Source organism: Poromitra crassiceps, assembly GCF_964638095.1.
Source record: "Poromitra crassiceps genome assembly, chromosome: 26".
Lineage (NCBI taxonomy): Eukaryota > Metazoa > Chordata > Actinopteri > Beryciformes > Melamphaidae > Poromitra > Poromitra crassiceps.
Genome location: NC_139640.1, coordinates 6,065,063 through 6,082,562, shown reverse-complemented (window position 1 = coordinate 6,082,562; position 17,500 = coordinate 6,065,063). Strand labels below are relative to the sequence as shown.

General features: G+C 43.2%; 1 protein-coding gene across 1 annotated transcript in view; it reads right to left on the bottom strand.

Annotated features, from left to right (window-relative positions):
* Nucleotides 1–4,666: 4,666 nt before the first annotated feature.
* Nucleotides 4,667–17,500, bottom strand: part of LOC310798908 (stromal interaction molecule 1-like) — a gene marked incomplete at its 5' end in the record, with an annotated part of 41,133 nt that continues 28,299 nt past the window's right edge. Inside the window, 7 exons of the mRNA XM_083661466.1 lie at nt 4,667–5,054; nt 7,029–7,178; nt 12,789–12,852; nt 14,018–14,104; nt 15,450–15,685; nt 16,431–16,531; nt 17,370–17,500. The exon at nt 17,370–17,500 is cut by the window's right edge and continues 40 nt beyond it. Coding sequence (XP_083517592.1) covers nt 4,826–5,054; nt 7,029–7,178; nt 12,789–12,852; nt 14,018–14,104; nt 15,450–15,685; nt 16,431–16,531; nt 17,370–17,500 — 998 coding nt within the window. The 3' untranslated portion in view covers nt 4,667–4,825. The remainder of the gene's footprint in view (nt 5,055–7,028; nt 7,179–12,788; nt 12,853–14,017; nt 14,105–15,449; nt 15,686–16,430; nt 16,532–17,369) is intronic.

The window sequence follows — 17,500 nt, the reverse complement described above, 5'->3', positions numbered from 1 at the left end:
TCTGATCTGTAGGAGCATGGTAAACACCGCTGATAATATCTGATCTGTAGGAGCATGGTAAACACCGCTGATAATATCTGATCTGTAGGAGCATGGTAAACACCGCTGATAATATCTGATCTGTAGGAGCATGGTAAACACTACTGATAATATCTGATCTGTAGGAGCATGGTAAACACCGCTGATAATATCTGATCTGTAGCAGCATGGTAAACACCGCTGATAATATCTGATCTGTAGGAGCATGGTAAACACCGCTGATAATATCTGATCTGTAGGAGCATGGTAAACACCGCTGATAATATCTGATCTGTAGGAGCATGGTAAACACCGCTGATAATATCTGATCTGTAGGAGCATGGTAAACACCGCTGATAATATCTGATCTGTAGGAGCATGATAAACACCGCTGATAATATCTGATCTGTAGGAGCATGGTAAACACCACTGATAATATCTGATCTGTAGGAGCATGGTAAACACCGCTGATAATATCTGATCTGTAGGAGCATGGTAAACACCGCTGATAATATCTGATGTGTAGGAGCATGGTAAACACCGCTGATAATATCTGATCTGTAGGAGCATGGTAAACACTACTGATAATATCTGATCTGTAGGAGCATGGTAAACACCGCTGATAATATCTGATCTGTAGGAGCATGATAAACACCGCTGATAATATCTGATCTGTAGGAGCATGGTAAACACCGCTGATAATATCTGATCTGTAGGAGCATGGTAAACACCGTTGATCATAATATCTGATTTAGAGAATATGGACGATGCATTTGAATTCGATGGCCACCCATATTTATTTGAGCTGGAATAACGTCATGTGACAGAGAGCAAACGGAGCAGACTGAGCACGTTGCACCAAGGTAAATAGATCATTCATTTCCTCCTTGTCTCTATGATATAATAAGGATATGAGCCGCTGTGTGTCAGAAAATGAGCTATTAACAGGACGTAAATACACACATTACACATGCCCCATATTCCTCGTTTCCTGGCTGCTGCTCAGTCCATGGATAAAAAAGGGGAAAAAAATAAAACAAGGTGAGTTTAAAAAATCATAATTAACACTGAAAATAAGGCCCAGGTTGTAAAAAAAAACTTAATTCTCCTTTAAAAAGCCCTCAATAGTAATATAATAATAATAATGATGATGATGATGATGATGACGATGATGAGGATGATAATAATCATAAACAACTATTATTATTGGGTTGGGTATGTTGTATCCTACTTTTTTTTTCTTTTTCTTTTTTGACAGTTGGGACTGTGTGAGTGAGAGAGAAAAAGAGAGGGAGACACCGTGGATTCGGCACGGATCTCCCATTAAAATAGAAAATTGCACAACAGCAGTGAAGCAATCCACTTAAAACACTTTTATTACATGTAACGTAAGTGCCACAAACATGCTGCTATTGTTTTTTTCACCCCTCTCCAAAATCTCTCTGAAACCCCCTTCTCTCACTCGTCATCAAAGGACAAATATTATAATAATTAACAAACTCAAAAATGCTTCAAACATTGTGTTAAATTGATAACTTCCTAAATTCCAGCTCGCCGATCACTGGGCCAGCAGGTGGAGCTGCAGCTCTGTGGCAAACCCCCCGGTCTCCCAGCTGTGTGAAAACCAACATGGCAGCGGCCAAAACACCAAGCTAGAGGCTTCAGAATGAGTCCACCAACCAATGTGGGTGACGTCACACACACTCCGTCCAGCTCTTTTCACAGTCTATGGTTCTATCTTCTTCTTCTACTACTTCTCTAGTGCATCACTCCAGCCTCCCTCTCCCTTGTTCTTCTTCGTTGGTGCATGCTGCAGTAGACGCCTCTACATATAATGGACAGGAACGATTGAGTGAAAGCTGGCAGGAACTGTTTGGAGGCCACATCAAGAAAACATCTGTTCCCTCTGAGCTGAGAGTTTGGTGATTGTTGAATGATCACACTGACAATCACAATGTCTCTGTCATCAGTCTTCTCTCTAGCCTGAAACCATGAGAACGTGACTTCACATCTTGTTTCACTCTATACGTATCAAGTCTGCACTAGCTGTGAATCCAGTGGCGTGCCTGACCAAGTTGGTGCCCTAGGCAAGATTTGTGCTGGTGCCGATCCCCCCCCCCCCCCCCCAAAAAAAATATAATAAAAATTATATCGCAGCGAATTCCACCACTGCAGTGCAGGCTCAGAATCGCCCTTCCCCAAGAAAATGTTATGTTTTTTGGACTTTTAGCCATATTTAGAAGAATATGTAATTTTAAATTAACATTAGGATTATACTGTTGTGATGTCATTATTCAGTATCTTCTCCTTTTCTCACTCACTTTCATGTAAGCACCTGCTCTCCCTTTAGTCGTTTTACACTACAACAGACAGCAACACAGGCATAAACACTGAACTTATTATTATTATTATGGAAAACCAGATTATGATGAAAATCAAACACTTTTGAAGAGAGAGCATATAAGATCAGAGCTGGGAAGCACAAACTGTTTTTTAATGCATTTTGTTGGTGGTATAAACACAAGACAGCCAAATCCAACAATTTTGAAAATCCCATTTCTTGCCACCAGGGGGTGCTGCAGCACCCTCAGCACCCACCTTCCAGCTCCCTTGCCCCACTTTGGGAAAAAGCTCAGAGCAGGTAGAAGGGGGCGCGGCCGCGCAGGGAGTGGGGTGGTATGGATTAGGGACCATGGTGAAAGTGCTGCAGCCCAGGCAGCCAGAAAGCCAGAATTAGAAAAATGATTTCACTATTATTTAAAGACTTAAGACGTTGTTGTGCTTATTTTTTGTCTACTATTGTAAAATAATAGTAGGCCTATTATCATGAAAAAGTATTTGTAAAAAGCCCCCCCCCCCTTTTTTTTTTTTTTTTTTTTACCTCTCTTGCGCCCCTAACGGCTCAAGCGCCCCTAGCATTTGCCTAGTTCGCCTAATGGATGGCACGCCACTGTGTGAATCTTCACTGGCCTCACGATTCGATTTGATTATGATTCAGAGGGCTACGATTCGATTCGATTACGATTATCGATGCATCACTTTTTTCTGCAATACATGATTTATTTTTTCTCACTTTCTTTTTTCTCACTGTGTGGCTACTTTTTAAATAAAAGTGTATTTGGAATTGCATTGTATTAAGATCCATAATTAAAATAAACCACTGCATGTACTTCTATTATATTTTATTTGATTATAAAAAAAATAATAATAATAATAATAACAATAATAATAATTGATTGATTTTTGAATCGATGCACTAGTCTGCACTTCCAGCTGTCCACAGTGATTTCAGTGTGCATGAGGACTTGACTTGACAGACAACTCCTTCAGCCAATCAGCGTTGCCAAATCCAGTCTAAATCCATAATCCAAAAAGGTTCATAGTGTCTATAATTTACTTCGATCGTTAGGTTTTCTTCTATATCAGACACAGGTTTGTGTTCCTACCTGACATGTTTCGACGGCAAAACTTCCGTCTTCATCAGAGGTGTCACTAGATGGTGTGTGACGTGTCTTCATCAGAGGTGTCACTAGATGGTGTGTGACGTGTCTTCTTCAGAGGTGTCACTAGATGGTGTGTGACGTGTCTTCTTCAGAGGTGTCACTAGATGGTGTGTGACGTGTCTTCTTCAGAGGTGTCACTAGATGGTGTGTGACGTGTCTTAAACAGCTGATGTTGTTTACAGAGGCGTACCGCTGTCATTTCGCCGTTTGAGAACGCTGCTCCAGGTGGTGGAAAGCATGTAAGCCCCCTCGTCCCGGTTCATCGTCGTTTGCGCCTGCTTCCTGATCTCCACTGCCTCCATAATCCAGCGCTGGTGTTTGTTGTCCTGGGTGCGGATGACTTTGGCCTTATCCCAGTCCATACGTGTTTCACTGCTCTAACTCAATGATATTATAATGTTGCTTTGTCACGTTCTGAGCCTGCCCCGCCCGCACCCGCCATATTTTCATCATTTGCCAACCCAGACCGCCTGCGGCGGGGCGGGCCAGCCCGCGGGACCCGGCGGGTTCTGGGTGACCCGCGCATCACTAGCACACTAGTCTCACTAGCCAGCCTCTCTTCCTTTCCGTCAGAGAGTCTGGCGCTGCAGGTTTCCATTGTGGGATTGTGAAAAAAATGCTCTGTTTGGGTTAGCCAATCAGCCTCGTCTTGGGCGGTGCTTAGCGTTAGTGCCCTTGGAAAATAGTTTTGGGGTGCTACTTGTACCGAGCAGGCCTTCTTTATTGCACAATCCAAATTTTCTTCAAAACTTGCCATTTTCAGCGTGTAGCAACGAGTTAGCCTGTAGGTTTCTGCCGTTAGCTTTTTACGCTAGCTAGTTAGCGTCGTTGTTTTCACATTCGGCGGCCGGGAGCATTACAGCGACACACATGGGAGCTGATTGACATGGTCGGAGCCAATGACAGAGCTCTCTGACGGAAAGGAAGAGGCTGGCTAGCGAGACTACTAGCACACAGGATAGTTAGTTAGGTTAAGTTAAATTAGTTGGGTTAAGTTAGTTAAGTACATAAGGGTCCAGGGTGGCGAGCAAACGGCGGTTTTTGACAATTTAGCTGGAGCTCAGTCAAACTTTATTTCACTGTAGTTTTCATTGTGAATTCGAAAATGGTCGGAGGACCACTCTGCACCCTATCGTGCAGCCTGATTGGTCCGGTTACATTGTAATTTCACTTAGTCCAGACTGATACGTAGAGCCAAACAGAACATGAGGTCATGTGATCCGTAGCGTGTGGAAACAGGTTTGGACGTTTGGCGGCCAAAGACTCTCTGAAGCGTCTTTGTGAGCTGCAGCTTGCAGGTGGGTTTAATTGTGGCTCTGCTTCTTCTTGAAGATCTTGTTGAAGGCGTGTCTCCTCCGGCCGGGGGCAGGACTCGAGTTGCTCTCGTCACACTGTGGACCCTCCCCCTCCTCTGTGAGGCCCCGCCCACCCGGCGGCTGGAGGCGGAGCTCCGAGCCGGCGGAGGAGGGGAAGGTGGCGGCCGCGTCGTACAGCGAGCGGGTGGAGCAGGCGGCGACGAGGGCGGGGCTGCCCCTGAATGAATGAATGAAACTTTATTTATATAGCACAAGTCATAGCAATGCAACTCCAAGTGCTGAGCATGAAAAGTGACAGCAAAAAAAAAAGAATAAATACATAATAAATTAAAATGGTAATAAAAATAGCAAAAAAAAAAAAAAAAGTAAAAACAAAGTTAGCAAGTTGGAATAAAGATAAACGCAAGGCTAAAAAGGTGTGTTTTATATCCACACTCACAGGCTGGGGCCATATTCTCTAAAAGCAGCCATGGGTCTTAGATGGTAGGAACAATCAAGACACAACTACCAGAGGACGTGAAGGATCTAGTGGGCACATATCTTAAAACCATGTCAGACATGTCGTCGGGAGTGAGACCATTTAGTGATTTGTAGACCAAGAAAACAGTGGATTATATATATATATATATATATATATATATATATATATATATATATATATATATATATATATATATATATATATATTAGAACACGGCTCTCTTGAATACTCGATTCTGATTGGTCAATCAACAATATTCACCGGTCATTATTTCTCGACAACTGACCGCTGCTCTGCCACACCTGGATTAATCAGTTGATAAGAGCTTTTTGTCAGCAAGACACTACTAATTAGGCCAACCAGTTGCAGCTGTGGTGTCTTGTGTGCCAATTACGAATGAAACCGCTTTGTCGTTGAAAACGCTATTAAAAAATCTATTTGAATAATTATTTTTGTCAGATTATTGAATGATTTAGTTGTAGGCCGTGTTCTAAGCGGGATAATGTATATTGAGGCGGTGATTACTGGGAAATAATGACCTTCAGGTGAACGATTAAGCCCTCCGCTGGGCGCTGGCGCGTCGGGCTCAATCCACCTGTCGGTCATTATTTCCCCCGTAATCACCGCCTCAATATACATTATCCCTTACATATATACTGTATATATATATATATATAAAACATTTTTTTTTTTTCTTTTTTTGGTGCCCGCAGTCAGGCCACTCACTGAACAGCAGGCCAGGCGCCGCCTACTGGTTTACTAGTGGTTTTATTACTTTATTCAGGGTTAAAGTGGGTGCATCTCATTGTAAAATTGGACTCGGCCCAAATTGGGCTTCAAACGGCCCAAATCTGGCTTCAAACGGCCCAAATTGGGCTTCAAACGGCCCAAATTGGGCTTCAAACTGCCCAAATCTGCCTTCAAACGACCCAAATTGGGCTTCAAATGGCCCAAATCTGGCTTCCAACGACCCAAATTGGGCTTCAAATGGCCCAAATTTAGGGCCGTGCGTTTTGGGCCGCGCGTCGGCCCGTATCGATCGGCCTGGCCTGCTTGGTATCTAATGCCCGGCCTGAATTATGTTCCCAGTCCGCCCCTGTATATATATACACATATATATATATATATATATATATATATATATATATATATATATATATATATATATATATATATATATATATATATATAAATCTACTGTTCTTTTTTGTCTTTGTGAAATGTTTTATGGTCTCTCCTGTTTCTAAATATAGCCGAATCGTTTGGTTTGAAAGTAAAACAATTTCCATATTAAAGCATTTTACGAAATGTCTATGGGAAAATCAATGGCGGATGAAATGTCTTGGTGCCTATGACCAACCCGTAAGTGAGCGTCTGGCTCTCTATACGAGGGATAAGCGTGACGTCACCACGACAACAAACACCTGACTTTCCGTGGGACTCTGCGGGGCGTACACCCATATGAATACATGCATCCGCACTAGGTGCTGGAACATAGCTAGTTTGATGGCCCAACAAGTGGCTCTAAAATATAGTTTCTAGCTATGCGGTGACACCTCTCTGCTGCGCGTACTTTACGCTCTTCGTGTTTCCCCCAGTGACACTGCTAGTTTACCAAAATGCTGATCGGCTGATTCCTCGTATTGTAAAGCTAACAACTAGCCTGTGCAGCCATGTTAAACCAGGTGTAATGATGTCAGCTCGGCTCACCTCAGCTCGCCCAGGCTGGAGCTCTTCTCCAGGCCGCCGCCCTGGCCCTGCAGGGGGAGGAGCCTGGACGACAGGGGGAGGGGCTTGGGGCCGTACGAGCCCCGGGATTCACCAAGGGCGGAGTCAGAATCTGAGCGGTTCATAATGTCCCTGAAAGAGAGAGAGACAGAGAGAGAGATTGAATGAGGAAGGTGAACAATGGTAATATTGTTTTAGTGTGGAAAGACATCGGATGTTTAAAGATACAGTAAAATCAAAAATACATATTTTTCCTCTTATAGTGCTATTTATCCATCTACATCAGGGGTGCCAAAAAGTTTTTTTTAGGATGAGAGCTACTTACAAAAAATATAACTAGTCGCAAGCTACTTTTTTCCCCCTTGTCTCCCCCAAGAACATATTTAGCACATTTTAACAGTATTATATTATCTATTTAACATTACTTGATAATGTTATTATAATGTTAAATACTGTAGATACTGAGTTAGCTACACATGAGTGGGATTGAGTTTATGCATTAAAAATAAATAATTTACATTTTGGATTTCTTTGGCGAGTTACTTATTGATGGCCCGAGATATACCGGTAGATCACGATCTATTGGGCACTCCTGATCTACATGGTTTTGGCGTGAGTTACCGAGTTTTGGAGATATCAGGCCGTAGAGATGTCTGCCTTCTTTCCAATACAATGGAACTGGAAAAGAAAATAGTTCCTACATGAAACTGCTAACAACGTCTGTGGATTATCTTGAGGAACCGGGTCATGATTTCTGGAAAGAGACAATGCTATTGAGTTTTTCAAATGTATTTCTTGGTGCTCTGAGCACCACAAGCCGAGTGCCATCCAGTTCCATTGTATTAGAGAGAAGGCAGGCATCTCTATGGTCGATATATCTCCAAAACTCAGCAACTCAAAACCATCAACTATCTCCAAAACTCAGCAACTCACACAAAACCATCAACTATCAACCAAACGATCAGTGCTCTTCAACCTTTTTCAGACCAAGGACCCCTTGGTTGTTAGAGAAACAGAGCATTGACCCTCTACGATTAAAAATAAACTTGTGTTACACTTTTAAGCGTGGCTTATTTTTAACATTTATAATCCAGACTCACTCCATTTTACAGGTCTGTTACAATATAACTACATATGAACGTAATTTAGAACTATTGGTAATTACTGTGTAATTAGATTTGGTGTTCATGTGTAATTACAAATAGTTCATATGTAACTAGAGTACCTGTAAAATAAAGGGTTACCAAAACTTCCTTTACCACAGTAATGATAGATGTGATGAAACAATAAAGTAATAAGAAAATTAGCAGTAAAGGTGTGTCATGGAGCATTTCAAAATCCATAAATTGCTAAATGAATTTTGAGATAGGGCTGATGGGAAATGTAGGAGAAACACTAGCCTGGTAAAAAACATCCTGATCATGTGACCTCACATTCCGTTTCGCTCTATTTCCTGAAATTGGCCAAACAGAAATGGCATCTTTTGAAGCAACGAGCGGTAAAGTTAACGTTCGTAGAGTAAACACAGACGTAAGAAATACACGCAACAACAACAATTAAACAGGAACAAGACTCGACTCGGCGGAAAAGATGTTTTCGCCATCCTTCCGACTGGATTTAGTTTGAATTTGGCGACGCTGATTGGCTGAAGGAGTTGTCTGTCAAGGCACGTAGTCCCACCCACTTGGAGTCCAGACTGATGCGTCGAGCCAAACAGGATGTGAGGTCACAGGATGGTTTTAACCAGGCTAGAGAAACGGTGACCAGAAGAGAGGAGACGATCATCTCATTGGTTTAATCATTAGACCAATATTAATGTGATGATAGACTGTTGTTAAAATGACACAGAGCAACTTGAACAAGTCAGCGTAGAAAATAAAAGCTAGAAGTCAGTAAAGGACATTCACAAAACCAAAGCTACTACTTTATATGTGTGTGTGTGTGTGTGTGTGTGTGTGTGTGTGTGTATTTGTGTGTGTGTGTGTGTGCGTGCGCGCACGTTAGGGGTGTTAGTCTCGGTTAATTTTGCTTTTGATAGGCCGTCACTCGGTAAAATATTTGCTGACTCCGTCCGAGCGTACGCCGGTAACAATGATCCTATCCTACCATCCTGCTCTCAGGGGAAGGAGGGGGGCTGTGCTGTGTGTTTTTTTTTGCAGGCCATGCCATGCCAGGCCACTGGGCATCTGCCCGAAGCGCCCGATGTTGCAGTCCGCGCCTGCAGTGGTGTATTGAGTCCAGAGAAGCTTAATAATGTAGCCTACATGTGGGGCAAAAACAAAACAAAACAAAAAAACACTGCATGTTTTACTTCCGGTGAGGTCAAGGAAAAGGTAGGAAAAGGAGTTAGACAATATATCGCAATATCGCAATATTCAATATATCGCAATATTCAATATGTCGCAATATCGGCGATATTGCAATACTATCGTATCGTGACTCAAAGTATCGTTTTAGTATCGTATCGTGGGCATCTGGTGATTCCCACCCCTACAAGCCAGTAGCTGTCCTCCATGTTGAGAAACACATGCCCCCTATGCATTTAGATAGACCCTTAGCTAAGCCTGGTGTGTTCTGTTGTAACGGAGATCTCTGTAAATGTGTTTCTAAGACTAAGCTAAAAGTCCTCTATAGCGTCTTTGCCAGCGGTTCCCAGCCTTCTTTGGCTTGTGACCGGACTTTGACGTCACAAAAATCTAGGGACCCGAGACATTCAAATTCATGTACATCATCGATAATAATATCATAATATCATCAGTGACATCGTCAGTGATGTCACATATAACAGTATGCTTCTTTCCCCTCCGCAGAATTCTGACTTTAATCTGAGAATTCTGATTTTAATCTCAGAAACAATTGATTGCCTCGAGATTAAAGACATTAACATTATTTCCCCCTGGTCAGAAAAAGTCGGCAGATTTGTCGCTAGTTGCTTTTGAGAAATAAAGTCGCCGGGGGGATCTGAAAAGTGGCTAAATATAGCGACAAAGTCGCCAAATTGGCAACACTGGCGGATGCAAATGAACCTACAGACCAACATGCGTAACCGCCAAAAATATTCTCGTGGTTAACCAATTAATAGTTCACCATTGACATCCCTAGTGTGTGCGTGTGCGTGTGCGTGTGCGAGCCAGGCCCAGTGTTAGCCAGGCTAACGAAAGCTCTACTCATCCTCTATGTACAGTATGGGAACAAGAATGCTAAAAGAAAAATCGTTTCTTTGCTTTTGCGTTGGCGACTCTCTGTTTTACCCATCAGTCTTGTTTATTGTGTGTTGTTTTTAATATTTAATTAGGACAAATAAAGTTAAAATTGAACTTGAAATTACTCGTGTGTCTCTGTCACATGTTAGAACTGAGGGAATTGTCTGATAGCGATGTTTCAGTCCGGTGGTGTCGCTGTCAGATGGCCATGCAGAAGTAGATACCCACCTCAGAGTAAAGGTCCTTACACATCGGCAGCGTTTTTTCCATGCGATTTATTCGCACGTCAATAATATTTTCCGAACCTATATCAGTTAATGCAACCGTGCGAAGTTTCGCCGAGCGTTATTGCGGTGTTTATTTTTTCGAACCACGGTCGATTTTTCAGAAATTCGCTTCCGACGTGTACACATCTGTGGCTGTGATTGACAGGTGGGTCAAAACTCACATCCCAATTTCGTGCCGTATATTCGCATCGCTCTTGATGTGTAAGGACCTTAAGGTTATTATAGTTTTACATTTTTCATTAGTCTTTATTTTAATTTTTCATTAGTCTTCATTTTCATTTTTCATTAGTCTTCATTTTCATTTTTCATTAGTCTTCATTTTCATTTAGTTTTGACTCAGACTCAGACTACTTTACTGTCCATTAAATTGACATAAAATGAAAATTTCTCCTTTGAATAAATGCCTTCAAAGCAGAGTGCTGTTGGGATTTCAGAGTAAGTGCTACTTTGAATTGATTTAGAACAGCCTCAATTAGCAGCGGCTATCTCGTCTATAGCAGTCACCATCGTCGTTAGGCCTGCAGCACTTGACTTGCTTGACAATAGAGAGGCAAAGTGACCGCCTACTTCCTGCTTCAGCACTGTACCAGAGATTTTCATCCGCCATTTATTTTCCCATACACATTTCGTAAAATGCGTATAAAAAAAGTTTTACTGGTTCAAACCAAAAGGTACAGATATATTTAGAAACTGGAGAGATCACATTACATTTCACTGGGACCAAAACATAAAAAAAAAAATGCGGGTTTAAAGAAAATATTTTTTCGATGTTGTTTTTTTAAGTTTTGGTCCGAGTGAAATGTTCTATGGTCTCTCCCGATTATAGCGTTAGCTGAACCGTTTGGTTCGACGAAGTAAAACTATTTTATAAGCATAAGAAATGTCTATGGGAAAATAAATGGCGGATGAAAATCTCTGGTACAGTGCTGAAGCAGGAAGTGACGTTCCACTTTGCCTCTCTATGGTGTTAGTCCTGCCTGTTGCGCTGTTGTTTATTGGTGCTGATTGGCTGGCTCATTGTTAGTTCCGCTTGGCCCTCATTGGACCGAATGTTTTTGCTGTTGCATGTCACAATGTGAGACCAGGGCCGTTTCTCAATACCAAGAATGCATTCTTGTTCTTGTGTTCTTGGGGAGAACGTTCTTGCTAGTCGTTCTTGGAAGAATGAACTTGCTCGGTCACAAGCACACATGACGCTGTTGGCAGTTTGAGACGATGCATTCTTGAGGGTATTGCGCAATACCAGCGCAGAGGCCGCCTGCAGTACTACACAAATAAAAAGCTCAGCTGATGTAGATGCAGCCAATTGTGCTCTGGAACTTTTTGCCATTTTTTGCCATAAATGTTCGTAAAGTGGCACTTATTGAAACCTACTACCCTGCTTGTAGGCATCAAAAGTCACCAGAAATTAATTTAGTGATGAAATAAAACTTTAAATTGTAAAAAACTTCCCGGAGCTTATGCCGTCTTCTCTGCTGCGTTCTGCCTCCGCTTATGCCAAAATGAATGCTGGGATATCTGCCTTGCCAAGTTGACACAAGTCACCAACCAGAGCATCCTCGGTAAAGTGGGCGTGTCAAGAACACATCCGGGAATTTTAAGCGTTCTTGGCGAAATGTGAACTTTGTATTGGAACAGTACTTGGGCTGCGACTGATGACGTTTCACAGGGACACAAGAACACACAAGAACGCTTATTGAGAAACGGCCCAGAAGTAGCCAGCTCGTTGGAGTGGGTGCAGTTCAAATTCTGGACCCAGACAGAGTCTTATGTATCAAATAAATTGCTGAAGATGAAAACTAAATATATTTTCTCTATAATTTTAGTTTATTTTAGTTAGTTTTGTAAACACACAATACAGTTTCACTTATCATATTTTTTTGTGGAAAACTTATTTCGGTTAACGCAAATGTCTTTTCAACCTAGTTTCTGTTACTTCGTTAGTTTTCGTTAACGATAATGACCTTGCCGCAGCAGGGCCGCCCGCGGGCCCGAGGCCGCACACCGCCTCCACAGAGTGAACACAGGTGGAGCACAGGTGCAGGGCTGTGCCTTCAGCAGGGGGAGAGAGAGAGATGGAGGGATGGGAGAGAGAGGTAGACAGAGAGGAGGAGAGCGAGCAGGGCAGGGGGAGGAGCTCCAGCTGGCCAATGGAGAGGCTGCGATTCTGCCGGCTGCGGCTGCGAGGGGGGCGGAACGACGGGAAGAGGCCATGCCCCTCCTCCTGCGACAAGCGCCGCCCCTCAACCAACCTCTGAGAGCTGAGGGTCAGAGCGGGGTCTCCCATCCTCTGGCGCAGGGGCATCAGACTCGGGGCTGCCGGGGAGAGAGGGGCGGGGTTAGACTTGAAGCCTGGAAAAGACTTGTAGGCTTTTATTGTGATCCAGCCCCAAGTCACTCTCAAGTCCATTTTTTTCTCCCATCTTCTCCCCAGTTGTACTTGGCTAATAGACTGTTTTCACAGCAGCCATTTTGTGTCTCAAGGCAGGGTAAACACAGGGTATACACAGACAGGTGTAACCAATAACACGTCTGTTTACGTTGCTTTGAGACATAAAATGGCTGCTGTGAACACATGCTTCCTCCGATACATGTGCAGGCACCAGCCACTTCTTTTCACCTGACCTGGAGGATCACGCTATCACCCCCCCCCCCCACCACCACCACCACCCACCCACCCCTGAGGCTTATTGATGAATTTGAGTTAGATCTTATTTGGATAGCCTTTCCGCCATCATTTTCCAAAACTTTTAAAGACTAGCTGAACCCAAAAATTACTTTTTTGGTAACCCTTCGTTTTACAGTCCGGTAATTACTAGGTAGTAACTACCAGGTATTTACTCGGTAATTACAAGTATTTTCCTGGTATTTACCGGTAATTACCTGGTAAATACATGTAGTTACCCAGTATTTACTAGATCTTTTCCTGACAAGGACCAGATATTTACACGGTAATTACCTGGTATTTACCCAGTAATTATAGATTATAGATTATAAACCTCCACGATTACCTATCAATTTGTGTGAATGTGACGGTGTTAAGTTGATAATAACTTTATTTACCAGGTAATTACTAGGTATTTTACCCGACAATGGCCACGTATTTACCCGGTAATAGCCAGGTATTTACCCACTAATTATACTTTACAATAATTCCAAAATGTTATCATGTGAAACCTCACTAGTTTTCTAAAATCGTGGGAAACCCTGACGAGAGGCTCTTGTCAATCAAACCTGGTTATCTGCTCGATGTGATTGTCAGTTCAAACAGAGATATAGATCTGATGGATGTGATTGGTCAGTTATCCATCCCGATCAAACAGAGGTTATAGATCTGATGGATGTGATTGGTCAGTTATCCATCCCGATCAAACAGAGGTTATAGATCTGATGGATGTGATTGGTCAGTTATCCATCCCGATCAAAACAGAGGTATAAACCAGCTTTGCTCAGAGGGCGAGTAAAAGAGGGAGGGGCCAACCGGAGTGTTTCCATGACGACTGGCTGTCTGCGATGCCGCTCAGGGGCCAGAGGTCGCTGACTCTCCGGTCCATCTGCCAGGCTGCGTCTGCAGGGAGCAAATCAGGAGAGACGGTGAGAGAGAGGACCAATCGGAGGAGGGGACGGAGACACGGAGCGGACCAGTTGAAGGGACAGGAATGTGACATCTAGTAGTGCTGAATCTTACAAATAGTGCATTTAAGTTACTGAGTCACCACAGTATTGTAAAGTATTGTAAATGATTCCATTGTGATTTTAGTATCTGCTTTTGCGCCACCCCCCCCCCCCCCCCATTCCCTTTGATGTTAATTGTGACAGTTCAAGCTGTTTCAACATTTATTAGCGTGACCGGATTCATATTACAGATATGTGAAGTTCATTAACAACTAGTTGAAATGCTAACGTAACATATCCCTGACTCGTCAAAATGCTCATTTCTGTGCGACAAGTCAATTGAAGATTGTGACGTCATGTTAAAAGATGTTCTGACGAGCCCAGTGGTTCTCAAACTGTGGTATGGGTACCATCAGTGGCCATTTCTAAACATGCAGTGAATTCGTGAACATATCCAGACATTACTCGGGCGGCCCACATGTTTAGCAACAAATGTCCGTTATGAGCACGCTCCCGCAAATTTTGTGGGGAGAAATAAATTGACAACTAGCCAGATATGTTTTTTTCCCGATTTTCTATCCAATTTTTATCCCCCATTAGTGCTAATTTTTTATTTATTTATCCTGGTTGCTGCTCCACCCTCTGCCGATCTGGGCAGAGCCGAAAACTGGCTCCATGCTTCCTCCGAGACATGGGCAGTTAGCCAGCCGCTTCTTTTCACCTGACAGGGGAAGCTTCACCGGTAGGACATAGCACGTGGGAGGATCACGCTATTCCAACCAGTTCCCCTCCCTCCGAACAGGTGCCCTTAACGACCAGAGGAGGAACCACATCAGCAACCAGGATATTGCATGTTTTGGTGAAGGGGGTTCCTATATGAAGGAAACCCCCGGGAGGCACGGGGAGAACATGCAAACTCCACACAGAAAGGCCCTTTTGACGACCCCACCCGGGCGGTGGGCACTCGAGGACATGCGGACGGGCACGCATTCCTTCAGCGTTCACAGCGTCCCAGGTGGGAATCGAACCCAGGAGCTTCGAGCTGTGAGGCGATAGCGCTTACCACTGCACCACCGTACCCCTCCACTAGCCAGATATGACTTGAATGGTACTTGACCTGTTATCTAGCCTGGTATCACAGATCCAGATGGTTTTAACCAGGCTAGTTTTCTATCCCTATCGCCAGAATAATGCATTGAAGGCATTTTCATTGAGTGGACAATTTGCTTTCTGAAATATATCTCTATTGGAGGTTAAACGCCGTCTCATAGACATTGGGTTGGAGCCTTGAGACGTACACTTGAGCGTCCCCGGGGACAGGATGTCCTCGTCCATGTCGTCCAGGTCGTCGGACAGCAGCAGGGTGTGGGGGCCGGGGGGCTGCAGGCCCAGGCAGGCGGGGTCCAGGTGCAGACTGGAGGCCAGCGTGGGCAGGCCCGGGTTCTGCACCAGGCACCAGCCCGTCAGAGACTCCAGTTTCCCCCAGCGGTGCAGCTGCTCCCTGAGAGCCGCTGTCACCTCGCCCAGGGCCTGTCTGAGAGAGGGGGGGGGTTAGTATAGACAGCCAAAGCCACGCCCCTTCCGGTCGGGTCCTACACGCACCAGCATCTGAAAAAATGGTGCTGAATTACCCCGTTTTATTTTGACCCTGTTTGAGACCCCAGCACTGCCCCCCCCCCCCCTCACCATATACAACAGCACTGTGTCTACGGTGGAATCCTACAAGTTCCTAGGATCCATAATCTCCCAGGACCTCAAGTGGGAGGCCAACATAGACACCATCACCAATAGGGCTGTCCCTTTTTCTCCAAAATAAAGTTCGAACAAACTTTAATTGCCCGCAAAATGTTCGAATATATTCGAAGTTTTTTGGTTAATATTATTATTATTATTATTTTTTGCAGGCCAGGCCACCGGGCATCGGCCCGACGTGTTAGCTTGGACGCTCACAGTCACAACACTGCCTCACAAACTTGGCTGCATCCAACTCGAGACAACTTTTCAGACCCTGGAGACAATCTTTCTCAGAAGAGACTAACGCGACAAATCTGGAGACTTTTTCTGACATGGGATTAACATTACCAGCAAGCAGCAGTTGGTTAATTTTGGTTAATAAAAAAAAAAAATAATAATAATAATAATAAAAGAAAATAAAAAAAAATCTAACAGATCAATTATACATTCGAACATGCCCTCCTCCCCCACATTCGAAGTTAAATTCGAATTTCGAATAAAAAGTCACAGCCCTAATCACTCACTTGACGTGTCAGTTCACTCACTTGGCAGAGAGGATCTTGTGGTCCACGTCGTCCAGCGAGGAGCTGTGAGCCACGTGGAATGTCCCGAACAGAGAGCTGCGCTTCTTCTTGATCTTCTCTGCCTGGAACGGCATCATCAGAGAATAGAATATAATGCTTTATATATATATAATAATAAATATATTATATAATGCTTTACATATATAATAATACAATATATATAATGCTTTATATTAGGGCTGTCAACTCTAAGTGGGGCGCAGATCCATCTACAGTCATCTGCACAAACATTCTGAAATTCAAGGACTTAGTCGATTACATTACAATACAAACCATGTACAAAGCAAAAAATAAACTTCTACCTCCACATATCCAGAATCTGTTTAAAATGAGGGACACCAGCTACAACCTGAGGGGTACACTATTATTTATTAAACCAAAGATTCGAACAAATTTAAAAAAATCACCGGGTATCTGTCAAAGGTGTAAACATCTGGAACACATGTCCTGAAATTATTAAATTATGTAGCACATTAATCACATTTAAAAGACACTATAAAAACTATATAATTTCTCGTTATAGTGTGGAAAATTAAGTTTACTGATTATTATTATTATATAATAATATATATAATATAATAATTATTAGATTATTATTTTTGGATTGTGCGTTGTGTGCTTTTCTTCATTTCGTTGTTATGGGAAATTTAAGTTTACTGATGTGACTGATTTCAAATCTTGTGCTTTGCTCTTTTTTATTTCTTATTTATTTGTTGTGAGAATGAGAAGCATATAATTGTAAGGTAAAAGGGGTAGGTCAGTATAAGCTTTACTTCTACCTACACCCTTTCGGTTACGCAGGCTGAGAAATCAGTCTTTTACATGTACCGAAATAAACTTATTCATTCATTCATTCATTCATTCATTCATACAGTCCGTGTGTGTGTGTGTGTGTCTCACCCCCTCTCTCGCCTGTAGCAGCTGCCTCTCTGCGGTCTGCTTCTTGGTGTTGTAGTACTGGACCTCCACCTCGTGCGAGAGCTGCAGCCAGGTCTGCAGAGTGTCCGGGGGTGACCAGCGCGCGCGCCGCG